The sequence below is a fragment of the Muntiacus reevesi genome, chromosome 6 (assembly GCF_963930625.1).
Source record: "Muntiacus reevesi chromosome 6, mMunRee1.1, whole genome shotgun sequence".
Classification (NCBI taxonomy): Eukaryota; Metazoa; Chordata; class Mammalia; order Artiodactyla; family Cervidae; genus Muntiacus; species Muntiacus reevesi.
In genome coordinates this window covers 28,942,351-28,968,401 of record NC_089254.1, presented here as the reverse complement: position 1 = coordinate 28,968,401, position 26,051 = coordinate 28,942,351, and the positions used below count along the sequence as shown (strand labels likewise).

Here is a 26,051-nt window from a genome sequence, read left to right as displayed (position 1 = left end):
TTAATTTCATGGCTGCAGTCTCTGTCTGCAGTGATTTTGGAGCCCAAGAAAATAAATCTGTCACCGTTCACTTTTCTCGCTTCTATCTGCCATGAAGTGATGGGACCGGCTGCCATGATCTCAGTTTTTTAAATGTTGAGTTTCAAGCTGGCTTTCATCCAGTGATGGACATTTGGTCTATTATGAACAATGCTATGAACATGGGTGTACAAATGTCTCTTTGAGACCACCTTGTAATTCTTTTGGGTATATGTTCAGAAGTGGAATTGCTGAATCACATGGCAACTTTTAAAACAACTGTCATATTGTTTTCCAAAGTAACTGCAATGTTTTACAACCCTTCCAATGGTGCACAAGGGTTACAATTTCTCCAGATCAATGCCAACACTTGTTTTTTTTTTTTTTCTGAAATATTGTAGCTATCCTAATAAATATGAAATGGTATCTCATTGTGATTTTTGATTTGCATTTTCCTAAACATTAGTGATGTTGAACATCTTTTCAAATGCTTATTGGTCATCAGTCATGTCTTATTGGTCATGTCTCCTTTGGAGAAATGTCTCTTCAAGTCCTTTGCCCAATTTCTAACAGGTTATTTTTTTGTTTTTGTTATTCCACCCATGTACTTTTGGGATCCCCTTTGATTATCTAATTCTTTTAAAAATCACTCAATATTTAACTCATATGTCTTGGTAGCAATGGGACTGTATAGATTTTTACATATATCTATAGATATTTAAATATGTAGCTAAACATATCCAACTCTATACATCTATAATCCAAATCTATATATCTATAAATGGACATAAAAATATCAAATTTTTTTGACTGGTGGACAAGGACTAATATACTTGAGAGAAAGTAAAACCCTACAAAGACTGACAGAAGTATGGGTAAGAAGGCATTCACAAAGTACTTATTTGCTATTTACATTTTAAAATCATTTTTTGATTTATAAACAATAAAATGCACCCATTAAATAAAAAGCTCAATGAGTAGTGATAAATGTATAGGCTTCAGTAAACAGTCACTGCAATCAAAATGTAGAACCTTTCTATTCATGTCACCCTAAAAAGTTCTCAGGAGCCTCTTTGCAGTCCGTTCCCACCATTATCCACCCCCATCCCTGCCCACTGCTCAGCTATTTGTCTCATGGCAGATTCATTTTAGATGTGCACGTCTAGTGCTTTGTTTTCAACTTCATTCCCTTTGGGTAAAGACCTAGAGTAAACGTTTAGATCATTTTGTAACTTTATGAGAAACTGCGAAACTGTTTTCCAAAACAGTTTTAGCACTTTGCATCCCCACTGGCAAAGTGAGAGAGGTATAGCACCACATCGGTGCTAACACTTGCGTTAGTGACAGTCTTGTACAACTTTAGCCTTTCTATTGGGCACACAGTAATATCTCATTCTGCTTTTACTCTGCATTTCTCTGATGACTGTTGAGCATCTTAAAAATGTGCTTATGGCTAATATATATCTTAGTAGACAAGTCCAAGCCTTTCCTCCATTTTTTAAATTGAGTTAACTATTGAGTTGTATATTCTGATGTGAGTTCTTTGTGGAATTTATGTATTGGAAATAACCTTTACTGGTCTATGACTTGGTTTTTCATTTTCTTAATGTCTTTTGAAGTGGCTAACTTTTTTCTCTTATACTCTAAGAAATTTTTATTTCTCTTATACTCTAAGGATAAATCTTTGCCTAAACCAAAACTCAAAGACTTTCTACTGTCCTCTGGAAAATTTTACAGCTTAGGTTATTCATTTTGAACTCATTTTATATGGAGTGATGTAGTAGCTAAGGTTCATTTTATTCCATGCGGATATCCAGTTGTCCCAGCACCATTTGTTGCAAAAACGATTCTCTCCTCAGTGAATTGTCTTAACACTCACTTCCAAGAATCAGTTGACCATACATTTATGGGTCTGTTTCTGGACTCTTTATTCTGTTTCATTGATCAGTGTATTTTTATTTAGGTCAATCAGTGTAGTAAGTCTTGAAATCATATACTGTAAGTCTTCCAAATTTGTTTTTCTTTTTCAAAATTAGTTGTTTTTAAATCCTTGGCATTTCTACATAAATTTTAGAATCTGTTAGCCAATTTCTACCAAAAAAAAAAAAAAAGCCCTTCTGGGATTTTCACTGAGACTGAATTAAATCTATAGATTAATTTGGATAGAACTAAAGTCTTAATAATACTGATTGTTCTGAGTCATAAACATGGTCTTTTTCTCCATTTAGTTGAACTTTCTTTAATTTTCTCAATAATATTTTATAGCCTTCAGTATGCAGATGTAGTATCTGTTTTGTTAAAATTAATCCTAAGAGTTTCAGAATTTTTGAATCTACTGTAAATAGTATTTATTAATTTTATTTTCTAAATGTTTATTCCTCATATATAGAAATATAATGAATTTTGTATATTGACTTCATATCCTGTGATCTTGCTAAAAACTCACTTCTTAATTCTAGCAGCTTCTCGTGAAGGTAGTAGGTCATCTGTGGAAAAAAGATAGCATTTCTTCTCTCTTTTTTTTTTGTATTGTTGCACTGGCTATAACCTCCAGTGCAGTATTGAATAGAAGTGTTAAGAGAAGACATTCTTGTTTTGTTCTTGATCTTAGAGGAAAGCATTCAATTTTTCAACATTAACATTAGCTGAAAATCTTCACAGATGCCCTTCAGCACACAGAGTATGATAAAGTGACCATTTTATCCCAGTTTGCTCAGAAATTTTTTTTAACCAGATGTTTTAATTTGTCAAGTTCTTTGCATCTACTGAAATTATAGGCTTTTTCTTTTTTATTTTATTAATATGAAGAATTACATTGTGTGATTTTTAATGTTTAACCAACTTGCACTCCTGGCATGAATTCCAATTGAGCATAACAGATTATGCTTTTTATATGTGGCTGGATGCAATTTGCCAATCTCTTTTTGAGTAGTTTTCAACACTGTTTCTCATAGGGGCTGCTCTGTAGCTTTCTTTCCTTGTAATACCATAGTCTATTTTTAGTGTCTGGGTAGGCCTGGACCCGTATTAATTTTCCCCTTTCACACTGTAGGGAATCCAAGCCCCCTGTGCTTCTCAGAATTTCTTTACTTGTTCCATCTTACTAGACATCTGCTAGTTATTCTTGATCCTTTCTCTTTATTATTGCCAGTATCCAATCCATCTCCCAGAGCTGACTGTTGTAGCTTCAAATTGTAAGTCTATACATTTCTGTTTGAGTCTTTTGCCATCACATGAGTCATCTGCCTACAGCCTTTCAATGGCCTCTCTTTGTCCACAGACTATAATCCAAAGTCCTCAGTATAGACCTCATGTGATCCAGACACTCCCAGCTCTCAGGACTCAGGTCTCACCACCTTCTTCCTCACTCATTACCCCCCAACCACTTAGATTCACTCACCTGGTATACGTGCTGCCAAAGCGAGCACAGAGTCACTCACCTGGAATCTTGAAAACTCTTCCCTGTCTCCTATGTCTGTTATATTCTCCAAACACTATATAACCTCTGAGAGGTCTTCCCTGAGCCCTCAGTAAAACAGCCTCTCCATCTCTACTGTGCTCTCTCGTTGTACTTATCACTTTTGTACACACACAAATCTATATATCTCCACTCTTATCTGTGTTTTCCAAACTGTACAAATACACTCAGCAACCAGCACAACATCTGGCATTATGACTGATCAAATAGCTATTTGTTTAAAAACTGAAAGATGGAATGAATGGATACTGCCCAGAGGCAGAATGGTACAAAGTAAAGACCACTGGGTTCAGAATCAGTCATGGGCTCAAATTCTGACTCTTAAGATTATGAAATGTGAATTCTTCGCCAATTTAAAATCTGAACATATTAGTTTTTTTAAATAGGGAAAATAACATATTTATTGAGATGTTTTAGGCGTAAGAATGAACCAAAGAAAGGAAGTACCTTGCATGAGACACTGGTTTAATCAATAGTTATTTCCACTTTTTTCCCCTCTGTACCAAAATAAAATGGGAAATCTTTTTCATAACATGTACACTTTCACAAAAAAAGGAAAGGGGCCTCCAGGAGAATTCCGTGTGTGTGTGTGTGTGTGTGTGTGTGTATAAAGAATCTTAAGGAGCTTAATATATATATTAAGCTCCTTAAGATCCTATTGAAGAATGTAAACAGTGTGCTTTGATGTCACATAAGTTAATTATTTCAAAGCCCTATTGAAAATTAGAAATGAAAGTTACTGAGAAAGTGAAGATTTCTTTCACCTTGTTTTTATTTTGCTAGCTAGATCCTTGAGACTCCTTACTGGACGCACTACACTGCTTAAAAAAAATTCTAAACTTTCAGAAACAAGTTGAACTTCTAAAGTCTAAATTTTTCTTAGCATATTCATCATTACCTTCAAAGAGAATTGATAGATGGGGTTGATTTTTCTGAGGTCATTAATCACAAAATATAGAAGAGAGGCTCTTGCTGCCACCGGTCTGTAACATTCTCGGGCCTCGTTGATTTTTCTTTCATTTTCTTTAGCTTCAATCACCTATGTTGGGAGCAAACAACATAAGTAACTTACTCTTCATAGTCTCTACGTGATGGGAGGGACATATCTGAAATGAGAAACCAGTAGTACTGAAGTAGGTAACACGTATGGCATCTCTACGCTTGGTCTTTTCTAAAAGCATAACATTCATATTTTAAAATAATCTTTTTGTAAACTGAGTTTTAAATGAAAATGGATGTAACTCCAGCTGTGTTATGGTTACAGATTAAATAAACCTGATTGTTTCTGGTTCTACAGAATTTATTCTGAGTAATGTCACCTTCCTGCCTCCCCTCTCTTTTTCAAGGGTTAATAACCCAGCTGTATCACCTCTCAGGGATAGCTCTTAAAAATCTGCTGGGTCAATTCAATGCCAATATCTTTATTAGTCAACAAGGTATCCAAATGCAGCCAAGGTCAATAAAATATCCAATAACCAAGCTTACTAAAAAGCCTTTATAGGAAGACTCTCATGACTGCCTAATTCTGACTTTGCACCAGATCATCCATATGCTCATATATTTCCATTTAGTTTATCTTTGTATCCTATTAGCCTCTGGGTACATTCAGAGAGGTAATTAAACACACAGACCATCACCAGCCAACATATTCGTTTTTATTCAAGACACAGTTTCTTCTATCTAGGACTGCTGTTGGTCCTAGAGCTTTATAAGGTACAATATTTGTCCAATCTTTGTTTACAAACTTAATTCATCATACTTGTCTATAAAAGGACAGAAGAAAATGTAGAGCAGAAACCAGTAGTGTAAATTACTGCACAAAGCAGGACCTCTGACAGGATAATATTTAAATCATTGTGTTTGGAACACCCAGACCTTTGTCTAAGAGGGTAACTGTAAACAGTCCTGTCTAACAATTCATTTAGCTTTTTGATGGTGTACTTGCAGGAGGCACATATTGGTATGTACTTCAAATGGTTACTCAGGGGTAAGTGGAAGGGAGGGATAACTTGGGAGATTGGGATTAATATATACATACTACTCTCAATAAAACAGATACCTAATAAGGACCTACTGCATAGTACAGGGAACTGTACTCAATATTCTGTGATGGCTTATATGGGAAAAGAATCTAAAAAAGAGTGGATATATGTATTTGTATCACATATTCACTTTGCTGTATGCCTGAAACTAATACAACTTTGTAAACCAATTATATCAACAGAAATATTAAAAAATTTTTTTTAATGTAGAGCAAAGAAGGAAATTCCTACATGGAAAAATGTTAGGAAGATAGCAGAGATATTTTAAGAGACAATTAGAAGTTAACTTCAAAGCTAAGACCTAATTTACTTAATTGCCTTAATCTTTACCATTTTAGGAGCTACCTAGAATTCACTTACTTAAAAGGAAAGAGTAATTTGGGATTCCATTTCCTTGCTTAAACTAAGACAAATATATTAGATGTGTGGTAACACAGTGTTAGCTGGGTAATTAATAGATTACTTAGTAATAAGGATACTCCAGAAAGCAAATAAGGGTTCCTCTCATTTCGAAAAGTCAGCGTTTTAAGGACTAGTGGCCATGTGTGAAAGTCCAACGTGCATGCACAAGGCATATTAGGATACATGTTGGACGCTCAGCAGGAAGTCTACTAAGTGAACATTTTTTTTAGCTTTTAGGAAACGTCACTTTCCTGGGGAAAGAATGCATTTGAGTGCAGTGGGAGACCATCCTTTGCTCAGTTTCCCAGCACTGAAGGCCTGTAAACGAAACTTAAGCTCTAAGTATTTCTGTAAAATATACAACAGACCAGGAAGCCTGTGGTGAGACTGTAGGGTATCAGTTTGCTGAAGCTGAAGACTAAGCCTTTTAATATTTTAGACTACATAAGCCAGCAGGGCCCAATTTTCTTCAAATTTAGTCACTCAGGAAAAAATAACAGCCTGGCAGAGTCTACTATGAACGACTGAATCTTTGTTGAATTAGGAGAAGCACAAGTTCAATCATCTCTATCCGCATTCAGAAATGCACAGAGTTCACTTTTTAAGGGCAGTTTATGAAAAGGCCTGAATTCCATAGTCAGTCCTCTTGGAGAAATGGCCAAGTGGGATTACACTTCTCCCCAGGCACTTCATTCAAATAGAATAAGCCCTCCAGAAGTCCAACGAGCATTTGAAGCACTAATTACAATAGCCAAGACGTGGAAGCACCTAATTGTTGGACAGAAGAATGGATGAAGAAGATGTACATACATACGATGGACTATTACTCAGCCATGAAAAAAGAATGAAATAGTGACATTCGCAGCAACATGGACAGACCCAGAGGTTGTCATACTGAGTGAAACCTGAGGGAGAGAAATCCTATGATATTGCTTACATGTGGGATCTTAAAACCAGTGATACAAACGAACTTATTTACAAAACAGAAACAGACTCACAGACTTAGAGAATGAACTCACGGCTGGTGGGGGAGGGGAGGTCAGGGAGGGATAGCTAGGGAGCTTGCGGCACACAGGTGCGCACTGCTGTATTTAAAACGGAGAGTCAACAAGGACCTGCTGTACAGCGCAGGGACCGCTGCTCAATATACTGCAAAAAAAACTCATTGGGAAAAGAAGAGATACGCGTCTATGTGTAAATGAATCACGTTGTTGAACACCTGAAACAAACACAACACTCTTAATCAACTATACTCCATGATAAAAAGTTAAAAAAAACAGCCCTCCCGGCAGCGCCCGCCTTTTCTTACCTTGCGCTCTATCTCGGCTGCAGTGGCCTTTGCCCTCTCTAGTCTTTCTACCAGCTTGGTGTCGTCTAGAAAGCTCCCTTCTGCCGCAGAGAGACGCAGGAGGAGGTCGTCCTCCAGGTACTTCAGCTCTATCTTAAAGTCATTTTGGTGCTTTGTCAGAACCAGCTAATGCAAACCAAACAAAAGGTGAGAGACAGTGAATAAATTCATATTATTTCATATAAAATAAAACACTAAACACTACAATTGTACTAATCATAATCTTTAAAAATTCTTTAAAAGCAATACACATAGTTAAATATGCCCAGAAAGTTTCCCAATTAAAGTCAGGTATAAATTACTTTTTAATCTAGATGGAGATAATCAAGGGATAATTGCACATGAAATTTTGGCATCTCATAGAAATATAATGCATTTTTGTATGCCAAACATCTCTGCCTCCTCCACCACCTGCTAAGGTACAGAATTGTAAATATTTGTATTTTCTTGCTTGTTTGTATTATTTGTTTGCGATGCATTTAAACTTTAAATTCGAAGGCATGGTAAGAGCTGATTGCACTCCAGGGTCCAGAACGTGACCATACATCATAATCATGGAACATTATGAACCCAGAGGAAGAAACTTCTGGTTTCTGATTTACATCTAAAGAGAGAAGGCATTATTTCCATCCTCATAACAGGATAAAAGCTAAACATCACAGCCCTTCTTGTATCTGTCAGAGAACTGAGGTCACAGGGCAACTGCCATGCTGAAAACTACAGAGATAGGTGAACAGTCACAGCTTCTAGGGAACATGTAAGCAGTAACTGGCTAATTCCTGGGGGCAGAACTTGAGAGTTAAAAACTTCTGAGGGCTCCGTGTTTGGGGATCTCTTAGGAGAGGAAGCCCAGGGCAGATGCCTCTCTATCCTCTGTTCTTTCCAAACTTCTAGGGCACCTATCTGTTTCTCCAGCCCTGCTTCCATGATTCCAGCTCTGTGCTTGCCAGTGTCATGTGCATCAAACAAGACCCACAACGAGTCCATCTCCTGGGGCACAATCCCGACTACTTCCTTAATCACAAGTATCTTGAGTTGCTACTTAACTGTTCACATACATTCTCATTTGTCAGATTGCGAGATCCTGGAAGGCAGGCATCCCATCTTATACTTCTGTGTCTGGCCCTATCATTTGTGCAAAGAAGGTACTGAGTAAGTGCTGAGGGATAATTTCATAATTTTTACCTTAAGTTTCTCCAAGTCTGGCCTTTCAATATTGACAACCTCTGCCAACAGCTGGGCTTCCAGACCATCTTCTGTGACCGTGAAATTGAGGAGGGTTGTCTGAGCCTGCAGTTCTGGCTTATAGTGAGGATTTACCAGTTTTGTGTGAAGGATAAGACGAAAGTTGCAGTTAAATTCACATTCTTTGTCTCCAATCTTGATATACCTAAAGGGGGCATAACAGAGACATTCAGGAGACTCCCGTGAACCATGACTAATAATAAGGTGTCATTCCATTCCTGTATTCTTTCGGTGAGTCATGATTTTTTATTTAGTCTACATTTCCCTAGAGTGTAAGAGGAGTAAGAATTATCCACTAAACCTCTATATGATTAAGTCTCCTTACACGTAAAATGGTGATAATGGTTGTACTCACTTCATAGCGTCACTATAACAATTAAACACAATAAATCAGAAAAAGAACCTATAACAACAAATGCAAACTTCTATTATTATGCTATCTATGATTAACCTTATATTAAAGATTAATATTCCTTAAGGATAAAATGAGTATGTATGCTCTTATACACGTGTTTGTAAGTATGTCTGATGAGCCCAGCCTTTAAGTTTTAGCTTCCCTGGTGGCTGAGTTGGTAAAGAGCTTGCCTGCAATACAGGAGACCTGGGTTTGATCCTTGGATTGGGAAGATCCCCTGGACAAAGCAATGTAAACCTACTCCAGTATTCTTGCCTGGACAATTCCATGGACAGAGGAGTCTGGTGGACTACCGTCTGTGGGTTTACAAAGAGTTGGACACAACTGAAGGACTAACACTTTCACTTGTATATATATGTGTGTGTATATGTGTATATATGTATATATACACACACACTTAAAATTTATACATATGAAAAGTATGCATATTCTTGTCCTTATACATGCTTAATTTAAGCCACTTTAAATGATGCAGAAGGGATTCTTTTTTCCAAGGCCCATCATGTGACTATGAGTAATGGTAGCAAAAATATTTTCCAATAAAGAAAGAGAGGAAAATTCCCCTGGCACTTTACTCAGTCTTGGTACTTTGGGCTCTGGCTCAGAAGTAAAATTTAAGAAGCCTGTTGCATGCAATGCACGGACAGCATTCTTCTAAGCTCCGTCGCACACGGGGTGTGCTGACAGCAAGCACGCTTCCGGTTTTGTGTCCCTGTTCCTCCGGCCACAGCGCCCAGGAGTAGGTACTTCATCTGAGCTGTTCCAACCAGAGTGAACTTTCCTGGGATACAGGACTGGGACAGAGAGAAGGGAGAGTTGGAACTGGAACCTCTAAGCTTGTGCTGACGTCCCTTTGACCTGCTGGTGAACCAAGCAGCAGAGAAAGACTGTGCTGGTTTCCCAGTATCTGAACACTGAAACCCATGTTCAGATCAAAGAGTAACACAAAGGAGCATGTTCTGGGTTTCATGGGCTTCTCGGTCCCTCCTTTCTTGAAGTCTGGCTGCATCCTCACCTCAGTTGCCATGGCACCCTGCAGCCTCCTAACAGTCTCTGTCTTGCTTCACCCCGATGGAGGTGGTTTCTGTAATTGCAAGCAAAGCTCTGAATGAATGCAGTTACCCTGTGAGGGCAGAGCCTGATTTTTCTCTACCTCAGATGCTGGCATCTAATTTCTAAGGAATCCTCCTGGGCTCCCTTGCCCTGTGGGTTCTGAGTGTGCTAGGCTAGTGGGCACGCTGGCAGGAGAGAGCAGTACAGGAGGAGAGAGGGGTCTGGCGGACCTTCATTGCTTCCAGGTTGCGCTTGTTGGGGGTTAGGGGGGTGGCTTGGGGGAGAGTGGCATGAGGGCTATGTGCTGCAATCCACAGCTCATCTCGGGGCTATATGTGCCTTGAGATCCACAGCTCTGCTCAGAGCAGCTAGGAACACCTTCAGGCCTGGAGGCAGTAATGGCTTCCCGCTGCTGCAAATCCTTTGTAGCCTCAGCACCTCCACTGAGTTCCCTTTACCCTTTGCTCTTCAAATTCTTCTTGTAAAACAGTCACTCTGTGAATTCTATCAAACAATTCCAACCTACTTTGTGGTCTTTTTCCTGCCAGGACCCTGCTATGAGGCTGTAGCAAAAGGCGAGTTTTTCTTACTCATGCACCAGACAGACAGAATCCATGAATGCTAGAAACTCTCAAATTTTTCCATCAAAGTGGCCTGAACTTTGGAGAAGTGAAATTCCTCCAAGAAGCTACAAGCATGGCTGAAGCAAGGAGCATCTTCTCAGTCTCCTACTTTAACTACTTACTGAAATTATGAGTTCTTCCCTATTTATTGTGTATTTTCATTAGAGAGGTATCATCATGATGATGATAAGAATGTTACCCAAAGTCCACATTGTTTTTAATTTAAATATAATGTTTTAAGTAATTATGAGGAGAAAAATGAATACTCATCTCACTGACTTCTGGGTGAGGTGTTAAACTTCCTTAACTTTATCAACTTTGGAAAACTAGATGAATTCAAAAGAAAGACACCGTAGAATATACACTGTCTTCTCTCTTGAATTCATCCAGTTTTCCAATACAAACTGATACAACCACTATGGAGAAAAGTATGCAGATTCCTTAAAAAACTAGGAATAAAATTACTGTATGATCTAGCAATCCCACTACTTGACATAGACCCCGAGGAAACCAGGATTGAAAAAGACACATGTATCCCAGTGTTCACTGCAGCACTATTTACAATAGTTAGAACATGGAGCAACCTATAAGTCCACCAGCAGATGAATGGATAAGGAAGTTGTGCTACATACACAGGATGGAATATTACTCTGCTGTAAAAAGGAACACATCTGAGTCAGTTCTAATGAGGCAGATGAACCTAGAGACTATTCTACAGAGTGAAGTCAGTCAGAAAGAGAAAGACAAATATTGTACATTAACACACATATATGGAATCTAGAAAGATGGTACTGATGATCCTATGTGCAGAGCAGCAGAGAAGACACAGATATAAAAAAAGGTTTTGGACACAGTGGGAGGATGAGAGGGTGGGATGATTGGAGAGAATAGCATTGAAATGCATACATTACCATATGGAAAAGACAGCCAGTGGGAGTTTGATGTATGACACAGGGACCCAAGGCCAGTGCTCTGTGAAAACCTGGAGGGATGGGGTGGGGAGGGAGATGGGAGGGGAGTTCAAGGGGGAGAAGACACATGTATACCTGTGGCTGATTCATGTTGATGTACATGGCAAGAACCATTACAATGCTGTAAAGTAAATATCCTCCACTTAAAATAAATAAATTTTAAAAAACCACACTTGGGGCTCTATTACAAAAGAAAAAAGAGAGAAAGACACTGTATAAGTTCAGAACTTAGGCAATGCTGAATCCTCCTTACTAAAATGTCACAATATTTGTAAGAACTTTTTTAAACTTGAGTAGAGATACTCAGATGCCCTAATGTGGTAATATTTTGGGCTGCTATTGATGGATATTTCGTAACTATCTTGCTCTGAGATGAAGTCATGGTGCAGAGAATGCCCCTAATTCCCTGACCACTCTTGACTACGGAAATTTTTATAACATAATTTAAGGGGGTAAGATTAGTTAATAATCATAGTTTTCTTAAATCACTAAAGCATTAATCAATAAGTCACCCAGTCACTAAAGTTTTAATCACTACAGCTAAGAATCTCAAAAGATTGATCAGATTCATAACATACTGTCTCCATTCAATTCTCAAGATTTTCCCTCACTGTAGTGATATTATATTTCAACAAAAACTTTCACAGGTTGCCATACATCTAAGGACAATTAATATAAGGACAAAGGATACAAGAATAGACAATGGGCAAAAGACATTCTCTGAAACAAACGGTGTTGGGAAAGATGGACGGCTGCACGTAAACCGATGAAGTTAAAACACATCCTCTTGCCATACACACTAATAAACTCAAAATGGCTTAAAGACTTAAATATAAGGTATGACACCATGAAACTCCTCAAAGAGAACTTAGGCAAAACATTCTCTGACATAAATTGTGGCAATGTTTTCTTAGGTCAGTCTCCCAAGGCAACAGAAATAAAAAGAAAAATAAACAAATGGGACCTAATCAAACTCACACATTTTTGCACAGCAAAGGAAATCATAAAAACAACAACAAAAATGAAAAGACAACCAAAGGATGGGAGAAAATATTTACAAGTGATCCAACAGTCAAGGGCTTAACTCTCCAAAATGTACAAGCAACTCATATGACTCAACAACAACAAACCAAACAACCCAACTGAAAAATGGGCAGAAGACCTAAGTGGACATTTCTCCAAAGAACACACACAGATGGCCAAGCCAACAGGCACATGAAAAGATGTTCAACATCACTAATTATTAAGAAAATGCAAATTAAAACTACAATGAGGTTATCACCTCACACCAGTCAGAATGGTCATCAGTTAAAAGTCTACAAATAACAAATGCTGGAAAGGATGGGTAGAAAAGCCCTCCTGCACTGTTGGTGGGAATGCAAGTTGGTATAGCCACTATGGAAAATAGTATGGAGGTTCCTCAGAAAACCAAAAACTATAAAAAACAAAAACTGTAGAACTATCACATGATTCAGCAATCCCACTCCTGTAAGCAACCCAAAACTTGACATGAATGATTTCACCATTCAACTTAATAAAAAATGGCTCCCAAAGTAGTTTGGCAGGTTTTTCAAGCTTAGAAACTTAACCAAAAACTGTGAAAGCATCTTAAAAATTTTACTGAACTATAGTTTATTTACAATGCTGTGTTAATAGTGACTCAGTTATACATTTGTGTGTGTGTGTGTGTATTAGTCTTTTTCATAATCTTTTCCATTATGGTTTGTCTATTTGGTTTGTTTCCCGACAAAACTGTAATTCAAAAAGAAACATACACCCCTATGTTCACAGAAGTACTACTCACAATAGCCAAGACATGGGAACAGCCGAAAGGTCCACTGACAGATAAATGGATAAAGATGTGGTACATATATACGATTGAATACTACTCAGCTATTAAAAAAGAATAAAATAATGCCGTTTGCAGCAACACAGATGAACCTAGAGATTATCATACTAAGTGAAGTAAGCAAAAAAGAGAAAGACAAATACCACATGATATCACTTACATGTGGACTCTAAACATGTGATAAATAAACCTATCTGTAAAACAGACACAGACTCACAGACCTAGAGAGCAGACTTGTGGTGGCCAAGACGGAGGGGGGAGTAGAAGAGGGAAGGATGAGGAGTTTGGGGGTAGCAGATGCAAACTATTATAATAGGATGGATAAGCAACAGGTCCTACTGTACAGGACAGGGAACCATATTCAATACCTTGTGATAAAGGAAAAGACTATGAAAAGGACTATATATATAAATACACAGACACAAATTACATATATATACACACACACACACATATTACATATATATACACATATATTACACATGTACATATATATAAAACTGAGTCACTTCGCTTTACAGCAGAAATTAAGCTTGAAAAATCTCTCAAACAGGCTACTTTGGGAGACATTTTTTACTAAGTTGAATGGTGAAGTCATTCATGTTATTAAGTTTTGGCTTATTTTCCCTTAGTACTTCCCACTGTTTAATTTTTTTCCAGAAGGAGAACAGACAGATTTAGGTGACAGTCCTCTTCTAAGCTGTATATATGTATAACCCATACTTTCCTTTACAAATAATTTTTAAAAAGAGTATTAACATCACGGCTAAAAGTGAAACTCTGAGAACAAGGCATGAATGAACTACAAGCCAATTGTAAATAAACCAAGAAGTAACTGCAAGTGTATCTGATGTGCACAGTGGCCCTGAGTCCTTGCTATACAAGTCTTAAAAATGATACCATTTGTTTACACTTTTGCAAATGCCTTCCAGTTGATATCATGCTCATTAACATAATCATGACTTTATAATTTCTCCAGTTAATTTTTTTACCATGAAATATGCTAAAACCAACATTCAGTCACTCAACAAGCATCTACACAGTGCCAGGATGTCAGAGTCTCCTAGACACTGGGCATATAACCATTACTCAACAAGCACGGTCTATTCTCTAACATTATTTTCTCATAATAAGCACAAGAATATAAAAGTTTATGTACTGATTCACTCTTTTACTTATCCAGTTCAATAAGTAAATATGTATCAAGTGCCTACAATGTCCATTCACGTGAAGATCAAAGATCTGCCTCATTAAAAGAGAGGCAAATGATCTGAATAGCTATCACTCCGAAGAAGATCTACAAATATCCAATAAGCCCCTGAAAAGATGCTCAACATTACTAGTCATCAGGGAGATGTGAATCAAAGCCACAGTGAGGTGGGAGTTCACACCCACTAGATGGCTATAAAAATTAAAAAAAAAAAAAAAGAACAAGAACTGGCAAGGATATAGAAACAGTAGAACTCTCATACACTGTTGGTGGAAATGTAAAATGGTGCCTCCAATCTGGAAAACAGTTCGGTGGTTTCTTTCAGTCTTAAACACAGAGTTACCACGTAACTCAGTAATTCTACTCCTAGGCACATGTCCCAAGGAATGGGAAGCATATGTCCACATAGAATTTTTACACAAATATTCACAGCAGCATTATTCATAATTGCCAAGAGATGGAAACAACCCACTGTCTATAAACTCATGGATGGATAAACAAATGTGGTATATTCAAACAAGGGAATATTACTCAGCCATAAAAAGGAAAGAAGTACTGATACATGCTACAACATGGATAAACCTTAAAAACAAGTAAAAATAAGCCATCACATAACTCCACATACTGTATGATTCTATTTATGGGAAATGTTCAGAAGAGACAAATCAATAGTCATAAAAATCAGATTAGAGATTGCCTAGGGATTTCAATTATAAAACTGTAGTAATGACTGCTCAGTGCTGTGAATACACTAAAAACCATTGAATTATTCCGTTTAAGGATTAAGCTGTATGATATGTGAATTACACCTCAATAATGGTGCTACCAAAAGAGAACAAAAATGAACAACAATCTAACAAAAGGTCAATCGCCAACATTTGCTTTTGTCAATCTGAAAAGTAAGTGATCATGCTAACTATAGTTTATCAGAGGTTCATGCTTGACTTTTTAGTATGGTAAGGTGTATTATAGGATGGTCTTAATTGATAAGGACAACTTTCTGAGTCCATCTGCTTCTTTTTGACTGAAGACATATTCAACCATATCTACACTGACAGCATCATCAAAATTTCTCCCATTACTTGTTTTCCTGTTCAAAGGTTTCCAAAATTGGTCTCACAAATAGCTTGGAAAAATCTTTCTTTGCTAGTGAGATTCTCTGTTTTTCTGTTAATTCACTATATTACTGTTGGCCTAGATTTCAAGACTTCCATGACCAGCTTTTAAAGGAAATTTCAAGAGTGGCGGTTTTGTGTAAATAATTACCTGGGGTTCTCACACATAAATGATCCCAAAGTTTATACTCATTTATATTTGCACAATAACAAAACCAATACTTTAAATAAACCTTGAGTATGTTGTCTTGTAATTTTCCAATTACTGCTCCATCTGGGTTTGAATTCACTCCTCCCCTTGTAGTATCTCTGAGAAATGCCAGATTTATCATGACCTTCCATGATTTCACACTGAATTTTTCCTCATTTGGTTATGAATTGTAACTGGGTTTGGGTTCATATCTTATAAACTTTATTTTTTTAACCACTAACCTATAACCCAAGGTGAAAAAAGAATTCAAATACTTTTCCACTTTAAAAATGTAAATTTAAATGAACATTGAATGGATCAAGTCCAGTATTTTCATTAATGTTGTCTAATGGGACAGCTCCTGTGGCAGGGTTAAAACCTGTGGACAAAGTCAATTTAATTTTGAGGCTTGTGCGGGAAGTAAGGGTGGAAAGGATACATGACAATCAAAACAAGCCCCCAGCAAGATGACAAACATATCTAACAGTCAAAGGTGTTCAGATCTCATGGAGAAACTCCTGTAGAGGAGATGGACAGCTCTTCCTATAAACTGCCAGAGAGTTAAGTTTCAAGCATGGTTGGCCGCCTACATCTTTATCATATACAACCCTAAAACTATCCTCAGCTCTTGGGCCAGTCAAGATAGACTCTTTGCCCATTAGCATTCTAGAGGGTTTACCAGTCAGTGGTATCAGCGTAATCTCCTCTCAAAACAGCAGCAGTTAATCCCATCTGAGCATCAGTAACACCCTGTTACAATTTCTCCAATCAGTCATTCCACCTAGCTGTGCTTACCTCTCTAGGTTTCCAAGAGAAAGAGAGACTAGCTGATACAGAACATGAGGTTTGGACAATTCTGCTACTGGGTGCAGGTGACAAAAGCTTTTAACTGGGCAAATATGTATTTAACCAAGTATTTCAGTTAAAGTCACATTTTTGGTGAGGTGACCCAGACATAACCATGTATGGTTCTAAACCTCCCTTGCATACTTACATATGCCCTGAGGCACCACACACCCCACTTTGAGAAGGGGAAATCCATCCACTTGAGGTACAGGGCTAACTTTCTCTGTGAAGAAACAGAGTTAATCTGGGAATTTCCTATGCTGGTGGCAGAGAGAAGGATGTCTGCCTATAAAACTGGTTTTCTACTTGGCTCTGAAACATTATTTTATAGGTTTAGATTTCCCAGGGATAGTAAATTATCCTCAATTGGAGTATTTTATGATCTATGAAAGGCAAAACCTGCAGAATGACTCAGTGGGTTTTATCATTGCTGCTAGGTTAATTTTTGGTTAATCTCCAATCTGGGAAAATTAAACAGATTGCTAGTGCTCTCTCCCTATTCGAAGGATCCAAAAAAAAAAAAAAAAAGGAGTTAACCAGAGGGGTGGGAAAAGCAAACAATCACTGTGTTGTTTCTGTAAAGACAGGAGTCCAGAGGTTGTAACTTCTGGAACACAGCAGGAAGCTCTAAGCACTTGAACTTCAGCGCCGAGGAGAACCAGCAGCAGGAGGGGAGGGGTAACCTGAACCTTGCACCTCTTCTCTCTCACAGCTATTCTCTGAAAGCAGCAGTTCTTAACCCACCCTCTGGCCTCATGACCCCGCGAACAGGACTCTTGTCTTTGACACTGAAATGGGCAGAGCAGGGCTCTCTGAAGGCGTGCTGGAGTTGCTGCCAGAGGGGTTTCATTCAATCCTCCAAGGGCATGAGCTCCTCCTTCCCCTCTTTTCTCTGGCTGAGAAGCGCTGGTTTGGACATCACAGGCTGATTACACAAACTGAAATAAAATGAGTTTTCCCAGTACAAACACCACAATTGAATAGGCTAGGTCAGAGGATGAGCTGTCCGCACTGTCTCACTTATCAGACTTATGATTTTTAGAACTCAGAGTTGTGATTTTAGAAGGGCCCCTAGAGATCATTCAACTGCCTCCTTTTTATGGACCTAGTTTATGACTTGTCCAAGGTTACACAGCTTAGTGGCAGAGCTGGAACTGGAACCTGGGTCTCCAGACTCCTGGAATAAAGTTCACTTAACTACATCCCATCACAGGGTAATTAGCTCTATTTGATGGTGACAACTTGTAACCCCAGCAGCTGTCAACCTGTCTAACCATCAATCACAAGAGGGTACTAAGAGAATATGACTGAATCAGTAACAATCAGAGGCCACTAACAAAAAAATAAAAATAAAGACACAGCTCAGAGGACATACCCTGCTGATCATCAGTTAGACATACTATTCTTGTTTATTAGGGAGAATAGCTCTGATTATTGAGGTGCCCAGCCTGAATCCAAGAGCTATAATTTCTGGGAGATATTTTTATAAAATGAGTTAATTTACAAAATTTTAAAAATAACAACTTACAGAAAAGTTTTCTATTTTCTGGCTTTCAGGAAAAGAAAATACTGAAGTATGTCAAAATGCTCAGTGAAGTAATTCTGGATGAAGTACTGTACAATAAAGACAATCCTCTACAAATTAACTAGAAATTTAGTTTTCTATGTGTAAGGCTGGCATAAAAATAAGACAGCTACATGTAAAAATGAAATTAGATCATTCATTAACACCAGAAACAAAAATAAGCTCAAAATGGATTAAAGACCTAAATGTGAGACTGCTCAGTCACTCAGTCATGTCAGACTCTTTGCAACCGTATGGACTGTAGCCCACCAGGCTCCTCTGTCTATGGAGTTTTCCAGGCAAGAATACTGGAGTGGGCTGCCACTTTCTATTCCATAATGTGAGACCGGATACTATTAAAACTCCTAGAGGAAAACATAGGTAGAATACTCTCTGACATAAATCACAGTAGTATCTTTTTCAATCCATCACCTCAAATAATGAAAATAAAAACAGAAATAAACAAATGGAATCTAATTAAACTTAAAAGCTTTTGCACAGCAAAGGAAACAATAAACGAAATGAAAAAACAGCCCACAGATTGGGAGAAAATATTTGCAAATGATGTGACCACTAAAGAATAGTTTCCAAAATTTACAAACAACTCACAAGGCTTAATATCACCAAGACAAACAAACAAAAAAACCCTATAAAAAACTGGGCAGGAGACCTTAACATGGACATTTCTCCAAAGAGGACAGAAGGCCAACAGGCACATGGAAAGATGTTCCACATGGCTAGTAAAGAAATGCAAATCAAAACAACAATGAGATATCACTTCACACCAGCCAGAATGGCTATTGTCAAAAAATCCACAAACAATAAATGCTGGAAAGGGTGTGGAGAGAAGGGAATCCCCCTATACTGTTGATGGGAATGTATACTTGTATAGCTACTATGCAGAACAGTATGGCGGTTCCTTAAAACACTAAAAATAGAGCTAAACACTAAAAATATGACCCTGCAAACCCACTCCTGGGCATACATCTGGAGAAAAACATGATCCAAAAGTATACATACACCCTAATGTTCACTGCACCACTGTTTACAATAGCCAAGACATGAAAGCGACCTAAATGTTAATCAACAGAGGAATGGACAAAGAAGATGTAGTACATATGTATAATGGAATATTATTCAGCTATTAAAAAGAATAAAATAATGCTACTTGCAGCAACACAGATGGACCTACAGAGTGTCATACTGAGTAAAGTAAGTCAGACAGAGAAAGAGAAATATATGCGATCCCTTATATGCTGAATCTAAAAAGAAATAATACAAATGGATTTACTTACAAAACAGACTCACAGACAAAAAACTTATGGTTACCAGTGACGAAGGATGGGGTGAAGGGATAGTAAGGGAGTTTGGGATCAACATGTACACACTACTATATTTAAAATGGATAACCAACGTCAGGTCTCCACGTCCATCGCCAACTCCAGCAGTTTACTCAAACTCATGTCCATTGAGTTGATGATGCCATCCAACCATCTCATCCTCTATCGTCCCCTTCTCTTCCTGTCCTCAATGTTTCCCAGCATCAGGTCTTCTCAAATGAGTCAGTTCTTCGCATCAGGTGGCCAAAGTATTGGAGTTTCAGCTTCAGCATCAGTCCTTCCATTGAATAATTAGGGCTGATTTCCCTTAGGATGGACTGGTTGGATCTCCTTGCAGTCCAAGGGATTCTGAAGAGTCTTCTCCAACACTACAGTTCAAAAGCATCAATTCTTTGGCACTCAGCTTTCTTTATAGTTCAACTCTCAAATCCATACATGACTACTGGAAAAACCATAGCTTTGACTAGACAGACCTTTGTTGGCAAAGTAATGTCTCTGCTTTTTAATATCTTGTCTAGGTTGGTCATAGTTTCTCTTTCAAGGAGCAAGCATCTTTTAATTTCATGGCTGAAGTCACTATTTGCAGTGATTTTAGAGCCCCCGAAAATAAAGTCTGTAACTGTTTCCACTGTTTCTTCATCTATTTGACATAAAGTGATGAGACCAGATGCCATGATCTTAGTTTTTTTGAAAGATGAGTTTTAAGCTAACTTTTCCACTATCCTGTTTCACTTTCATCAATGGGCTCTTTAGTTCTTCTTCACTTTCTGCCATAACAGTGATGGTATCTGCATATCTGAGGTTATTGATATTTCTCCCAGTAATCTTGATTCCAGCTTGTGCTTCATCCAGTCCAGTCTTTCTTCATGATGTACTCTGCATATAAGTTAAATAAGCAGGGTGACAGCATACAGCCTTGACATACTCGTTTCCCTGTTTGGAAACAGTCTGTTGTTCCATATCCAGGTCTAACTGTTGCTTCCTGACCTGCATACAGGTTTCTCAAGAGTCAGGTCAGATGGTCTGATATTCCCATCTCTTTAAGAATTGTCCAGAGTTTGTTGTGGTCCACATAGTCAAAGGCTTTAGCACAGCCAATAAAGCAGAAATAGACATTTTTTCTGGAACTCTCTTGCTTTTTCAAAGATCCAAAGGATACTGGCAATTTGATCTCTGGTTCTGCTGCCTTTTCTAAATCCAGCTTGAACATCTGGAAGTTCACGGTTCATGTACTGTTGAAGCCTGGCTTGGAGAATTCTGAGCATTACTTTACTGGCATGTGAGATGAGTGCAATTGTGGAGTAGTTGGATCATTCATTGGCATTGCCTTTCTTTGGGACCGGAATGAAAAATGACCTTTTCCAGTCCTGTGGCCACTGCTGAGTTTTCCATATTTTCTGGCATATTGAGTGCAGCATTTTCACAGCATCATCTTTTAGGATTTGAAATAGCTCAACTGGAATTCCATCACCTCCACTGGCTTTGTTCGTCATGATGCTTCCTAAAGCCCACTTGACTTCACATTCCAGGATGTCTGGCTCTAGGTTGGTGATCACACCATTGTGATTATCTGGGTCATGAAGATCTCTTTTGTATTGTTCTGTGTATTCTTGCCACCTCTTCTTAATATGTTCTGCTTCTGTTACGTCCATAGCATTTCTGCCCTTTATTGTGCCCATCTTTGCATGAAATGTTCCCTTGGTAGCTCTAATTTTCTTGAAGCGATCTCTAGACTTTGCCATTGTATTGTTTTCCTCTATTTCTTTGCATTGATCACTGAGGAAGGCTTTCTTATCATATATCCTTGCTTTTTTGGGGAACTCTACATTCAAATGGGTATACCTTTCCTTTTCTCCTTTGCTTTTTTAACTTCTCTTCTATTCACAGCTATTTGTAAGGCCTCCTCAGACAACCATTTTTCCTTTTTACATTTCTTTCCTTGGGGATGATCTTGATTCCTGCCTCCTGTACAATGTTGCAAACCTCCATCCATAGTTCTTCAGGCACTCTATCAGATCTAAACCTTTGAATCTATTTATTACTTCCAGTGTGTAATCATAAGGGATTTAGGTCACACCTGAATGGTCTAGTGGTTTTCCCTGCTTTCTTCATTTTAAGTTTGAATTTGGCAATAAGGAGTTCATGATCTGAGCCACAGTCAGCTCCTGGTCTTGTTTTTGCTGACTTTATAGAGTTTCTCCATCTTTGGCTACAAAGAATATAAACAATCTGAGTTCGGTGTTTACCATCTGGTGATGTCCATGTGTAGAGTCTTCTCTTGTGTTGTTGGAGGAAGGTGTTTGCTATGACCAGTGGGTTCTCTTGGCAGAACTCTATTAGGCTTTGCCCTGCTTCATTCTGTACTCCAAGGCCAAATCTGCCTGTTACTTCAGGTGTTTCTTGACTTCCTACTTTTGCATTCCAGTCCCCTATAATGAAAAGGACATCTTTTTTGAGAATTAGTTCTAAAAGGTCTTGTAGGTCTTCACAGAATCATTTGGCTTCAGCTTCTTCAGCGTTACTGGTTGGGCCATAGACTTGGATTACTGTGATATTGAATGGCTTGTGATGAAAATGAACAGAGTTCATTCTGTCGTTTTTGAGATTGCATCCAAGTACTGCATTTCCGACTCTTGTTGACTATGATGGCTACTCCATTTCTTCTAAGGGATTCTTGCCCACAGTAGTAGATATAATGGTCATCTGAGTTAAATTCACCCATTCCAGTCCATTTTAGCTCACTGATTCCTAAAATGTCAATGTTCACTCTTGTCAAACTCCTGTTTGACCACTTCCAATTTGCCTTGATTCATGGACCTAACATTCCAGGTTACTATGGACTATTGCTCTTTACAGCACTGGACTTTACTTCCATCACCAGTCACATCTAGAACTGGGTGTTGTTTTTGCTTTGGCTCCATCCCTTCATTCTTTCTGGAGTTATTTCTCCACTGATCCCCAGTAGCATATTGGGCACCTACTGACCTGGGGAGTTCATCTTTCAGTGTCCTATCTTTTTGCCTTTTCATACTGTTAATGGAGTTCTCAAGGCAAGAATACTAAGTGGTTTGCCATTCTCTCCTCCAGTGGACCACATTTTGTCAGAATTCTCCACCATGAGTCGTCCGTCTTGGGTGGCCCTACACGGCATGACTCACAGTTTCCTTGAGTTGGACAAGGCTGTAGTTCATGTGATCAGATTGGTTAGTTTCCTTTGATTGTGGTTTTCATTCTGTCTGCCCTCTGAAGGAGAAGGGTAAGAGGCTTATGGAAGCTTCCTGTTGGGAGAGATTGATTGAGGGTGAAAGTGGGTCTTGTTCTGATGGGCAGGGCCACGTTCAGTAAATCTTTAATCCAATTTTCTGTTGATGGGTGGAACTGTGTTCCCTCCCTGTTATTTACCTAGGGACAAACTATGGTGGAGGTAATGAAGATAATGGGGACCTCCTTCAAAAGGTCCCATGCATGCACTGCCACACGCAGTGCCCCCAGCCCTGCAGCAGGCCACTTCGGTGACTCCTGGACACTTTCGGGCAAGTCTGGGTCAGTCTTTTGGGAGGTCACTGCTCCTTTGTTCTGGGTCCTGGTGCACACAAGGTTCTGTTTTTGCGCACCAAGAGTTTGTTTCCCTGTCCTGTGTAAGTTCTAGCAGCTTTATGGTGGGGTAATGGGACCTTCTCCAAGAGGGCTTTTGCCATGCCCAGGTCTGCTGCGCCCAGAGCCCCTGCCCCTGCAGCCTCCACTGCTGACCCGTCCCTCCTCAGGAGATGCTCACACACAGCTCTGTCTTGGTCTCTGTGGGGCCTCTGGGTCTGGTGTGCACAAGGTTTGGTTGAGCCTCTGAGCGTGTCTGGTGGGCACGGGGTTTGATTGTAAACATGATTTTTCCCCTCCTACAATCTTGCTGGTGCTTCACCAACATGGACCTACTGTATAGCACATGGAACTCTGCTCAGTGTTATGTGGCAGCCTGGATGGGAGGAGAGTTTGGGGGAGAATGGATACATGTACATGTTTGGCTAGGTCCTTTTGCAGTCTATCACAAACTATCACAACACTGTTAATCAGCTATACTTCAATAAAATATAAAAAGTTTTTTTTTTTTTAAATCCAGTACTCAGGAATATCAAAATTCTCTCAAAGATTACTCACAACCTAGCCAAAAGTTATCATGGGGATGAAAAGATTTAATTTCTTCAAGTCATGGAAGGTCATTACTGTTGTGGAGGATTACATTTAAAATAATTGAAAATAATTTCTTGGCTAATGTTCACAGGATTTCTGTGATAGACTTTGGGAAATATTTCTCCCAACTCCCACATTTACCTGAGAGCCAGAATCTGTATGAGTTAAAAGAGGCAGCGTCATCTCAAAATAGCCAAGATGAGAGTCTGAAGTCTGAGACAACAATGTGAATTTCTTATTTCTGAGAAATGTGTCTAGAAACTAAGGAAATGTCTTTTACTTCTGTTGGCACTGGTCTCAAGATTTAGTGTTGCTACTGTTGAAAATGCCATCAGTCTTGGATCATAAAAACTTACATGAATTTCTCTAGTGATCAGATATTCTGAGTACATGAACAAACATCATCATTATTTTTTTTATTGCCATGTAAAACCAAACATGAAAAAGTAGCAATATTCAATTTAGAACAAGGACTTGCTTCTGAGGCAGATCCAAGTCTTTACCAGGAATGGCTGCAGTAAAATACTGGGTTTTTTTTTTTTTTTTTTTTTTTTAATTGCAAAACCTTTTTCACATTGCTGGCGAGAAATTTCTAAAGACAATGTGTTACTATACTGAAGGTTGTTCCTCTAGGATGGATGATTCAGAGAACTAATACACTCTCTAAATAGGAGGAAGTTCATTCTCCAGGCCTCACTGAAGCTGATCTGTCAAAGTAAAGAAATAGCAGGTGGGTTTTGAGATAAGTAAATAAAAGTTCCACGAGCTGGGGGGAAAAAAAAACACACTCAGGAGAAGCAGAAAACCTTCTCAATGGACATCTAAAAGCCTTACTGCATGTCCTGCTGTTTCAAATGAAAAGCTTCTAGATTAGACTTGTGAGCTCCAACAGCCCTGGCTGCGTGCACAGCCGAAGGTCAGGTGCAGTGAGGGCGGCGGAGAGGGGTTACTTAGCAACCTCGGCAGGAAGGCTGGAGCGAGGTGGTCAAACCTGGCTCCTGAAGAAAGGATTGGGCTGAAAGCTGCACAGCCGGCCAGACGTTTAAGAAAAAGAAGGAAAGGAAGTCCTGAATAGAAATGAGTTAATTGTCTCATTGCTTCACGCAGTTAATATAACCAACATGTCCTTCTAAGATAAAAGCAAACTTCAACTAGAATTAAAAAAAAAAAAAATTAAAGTTGCAAGAATCCAGATACCACTGAATAGAAAATATAGCTACAAAATTCATAGTAGGTTATTTCCCCTTTGAGATACACACACACACACGTGTTCCATATGTATATAAAGCATACATGTCATATATATTTATATACATTTCAACATGTCCTTATTTAAACATTATAATGTGGCATGAAAAATGAGGAATTTCTAGTTCCATTCATATTTGTTCTTTTTTTCCTTTTTTTTTTCCTTTAACAAAACTGCTTTTTCAAAGAAAAGAATCTAAAGGTTCTTAATCTGTGGCCCTGTTTGGTATCTATGTTCATATATACAGTCAAACAGTGTCAGCAAGATGACTGAGAAGATGAACTATCTGCAGGTCCTGAATATGTAAAAGTGTGTGTGTGTGTTAGTCATGTCCAACTCTTTGTGACCCCGTGGACTGTAACCCACGAGGCTTCTCTGTCCATGGAATTCTCCTGAATATTATACTTAAATAAAAAACCTTGATTGAACTCAGGGATAGAAAGGTTGCTGGAGGTCTTTTCAGCAATTAAACTTTATTATTTTAACTAGAAACTGGGAGAGACTAGAACGCTGAGTTCTACTGTATGCTGCTGCTAGGTCGCCTCAGTCGTGTCCGACTCTGTGCGACCCCATAGACAGCAGCCCACCAGGCTCTGCCGTCCCTGGGATTGTCCAGGCAAGAACACTGGAGTGGGTTGTCATTTCCTTCTCCAATGCATGAAAGGGAAAAGTGAAGTCGCTCAGTCGTGTCCGACTCCTAAGCGACCCCATGGACTGCAGCCCACCAGGCTCCTCTGTCCATGGGATTTTCCAGGCAAGAGTACTGGAGTGGGGCTGTATGAGGGCATGAATTACTGGAAAATAGAAATATTCTTACCCACAGGGAACATAATTAGAGAACTTCATAACTCCAGAGCTTACTAAAAAACCATATGTTTCTAGCTCAATAGAGCACATTCTACTACAGT

General features: G+C 38.7%; 1 protein-coding gene across 4 annotated transcripts in view; it reads right to left on the bottom strand.

Moving 5' to 3' along the window:
• DNAH11 (dynein axonemal heavy chain 11) overlaps window positions 1-26,051 on the bottom strand; it is a 353,143-nt gene that overhangs the window by 44,342 nt on the left and 282,750 nt on the right. For all 4 annotated transcript variants that reach the window (XM_065938807.1, XM_065938805.1, XM_065938808.1 and 1 more), the window contains 3 exons: window positions 8,474-8,678; window positions 7,250-7,414; window positions 4,395-4,535 (listed from right to left, as the gene is read on the bottom strand). In XM_065938807.1, coding sequence (XP_065794879.1) covers window positions 4,395-4,535; window positions 7,250-7,414; window positions 8,474-8,678 — 511 coding nt within the window. The remainder of the gene's footprint in view (window positions 1-4,394; window positions 4,536-7,249; window positions 7,415-8,473; window positions 8,679-26,051) is intronic.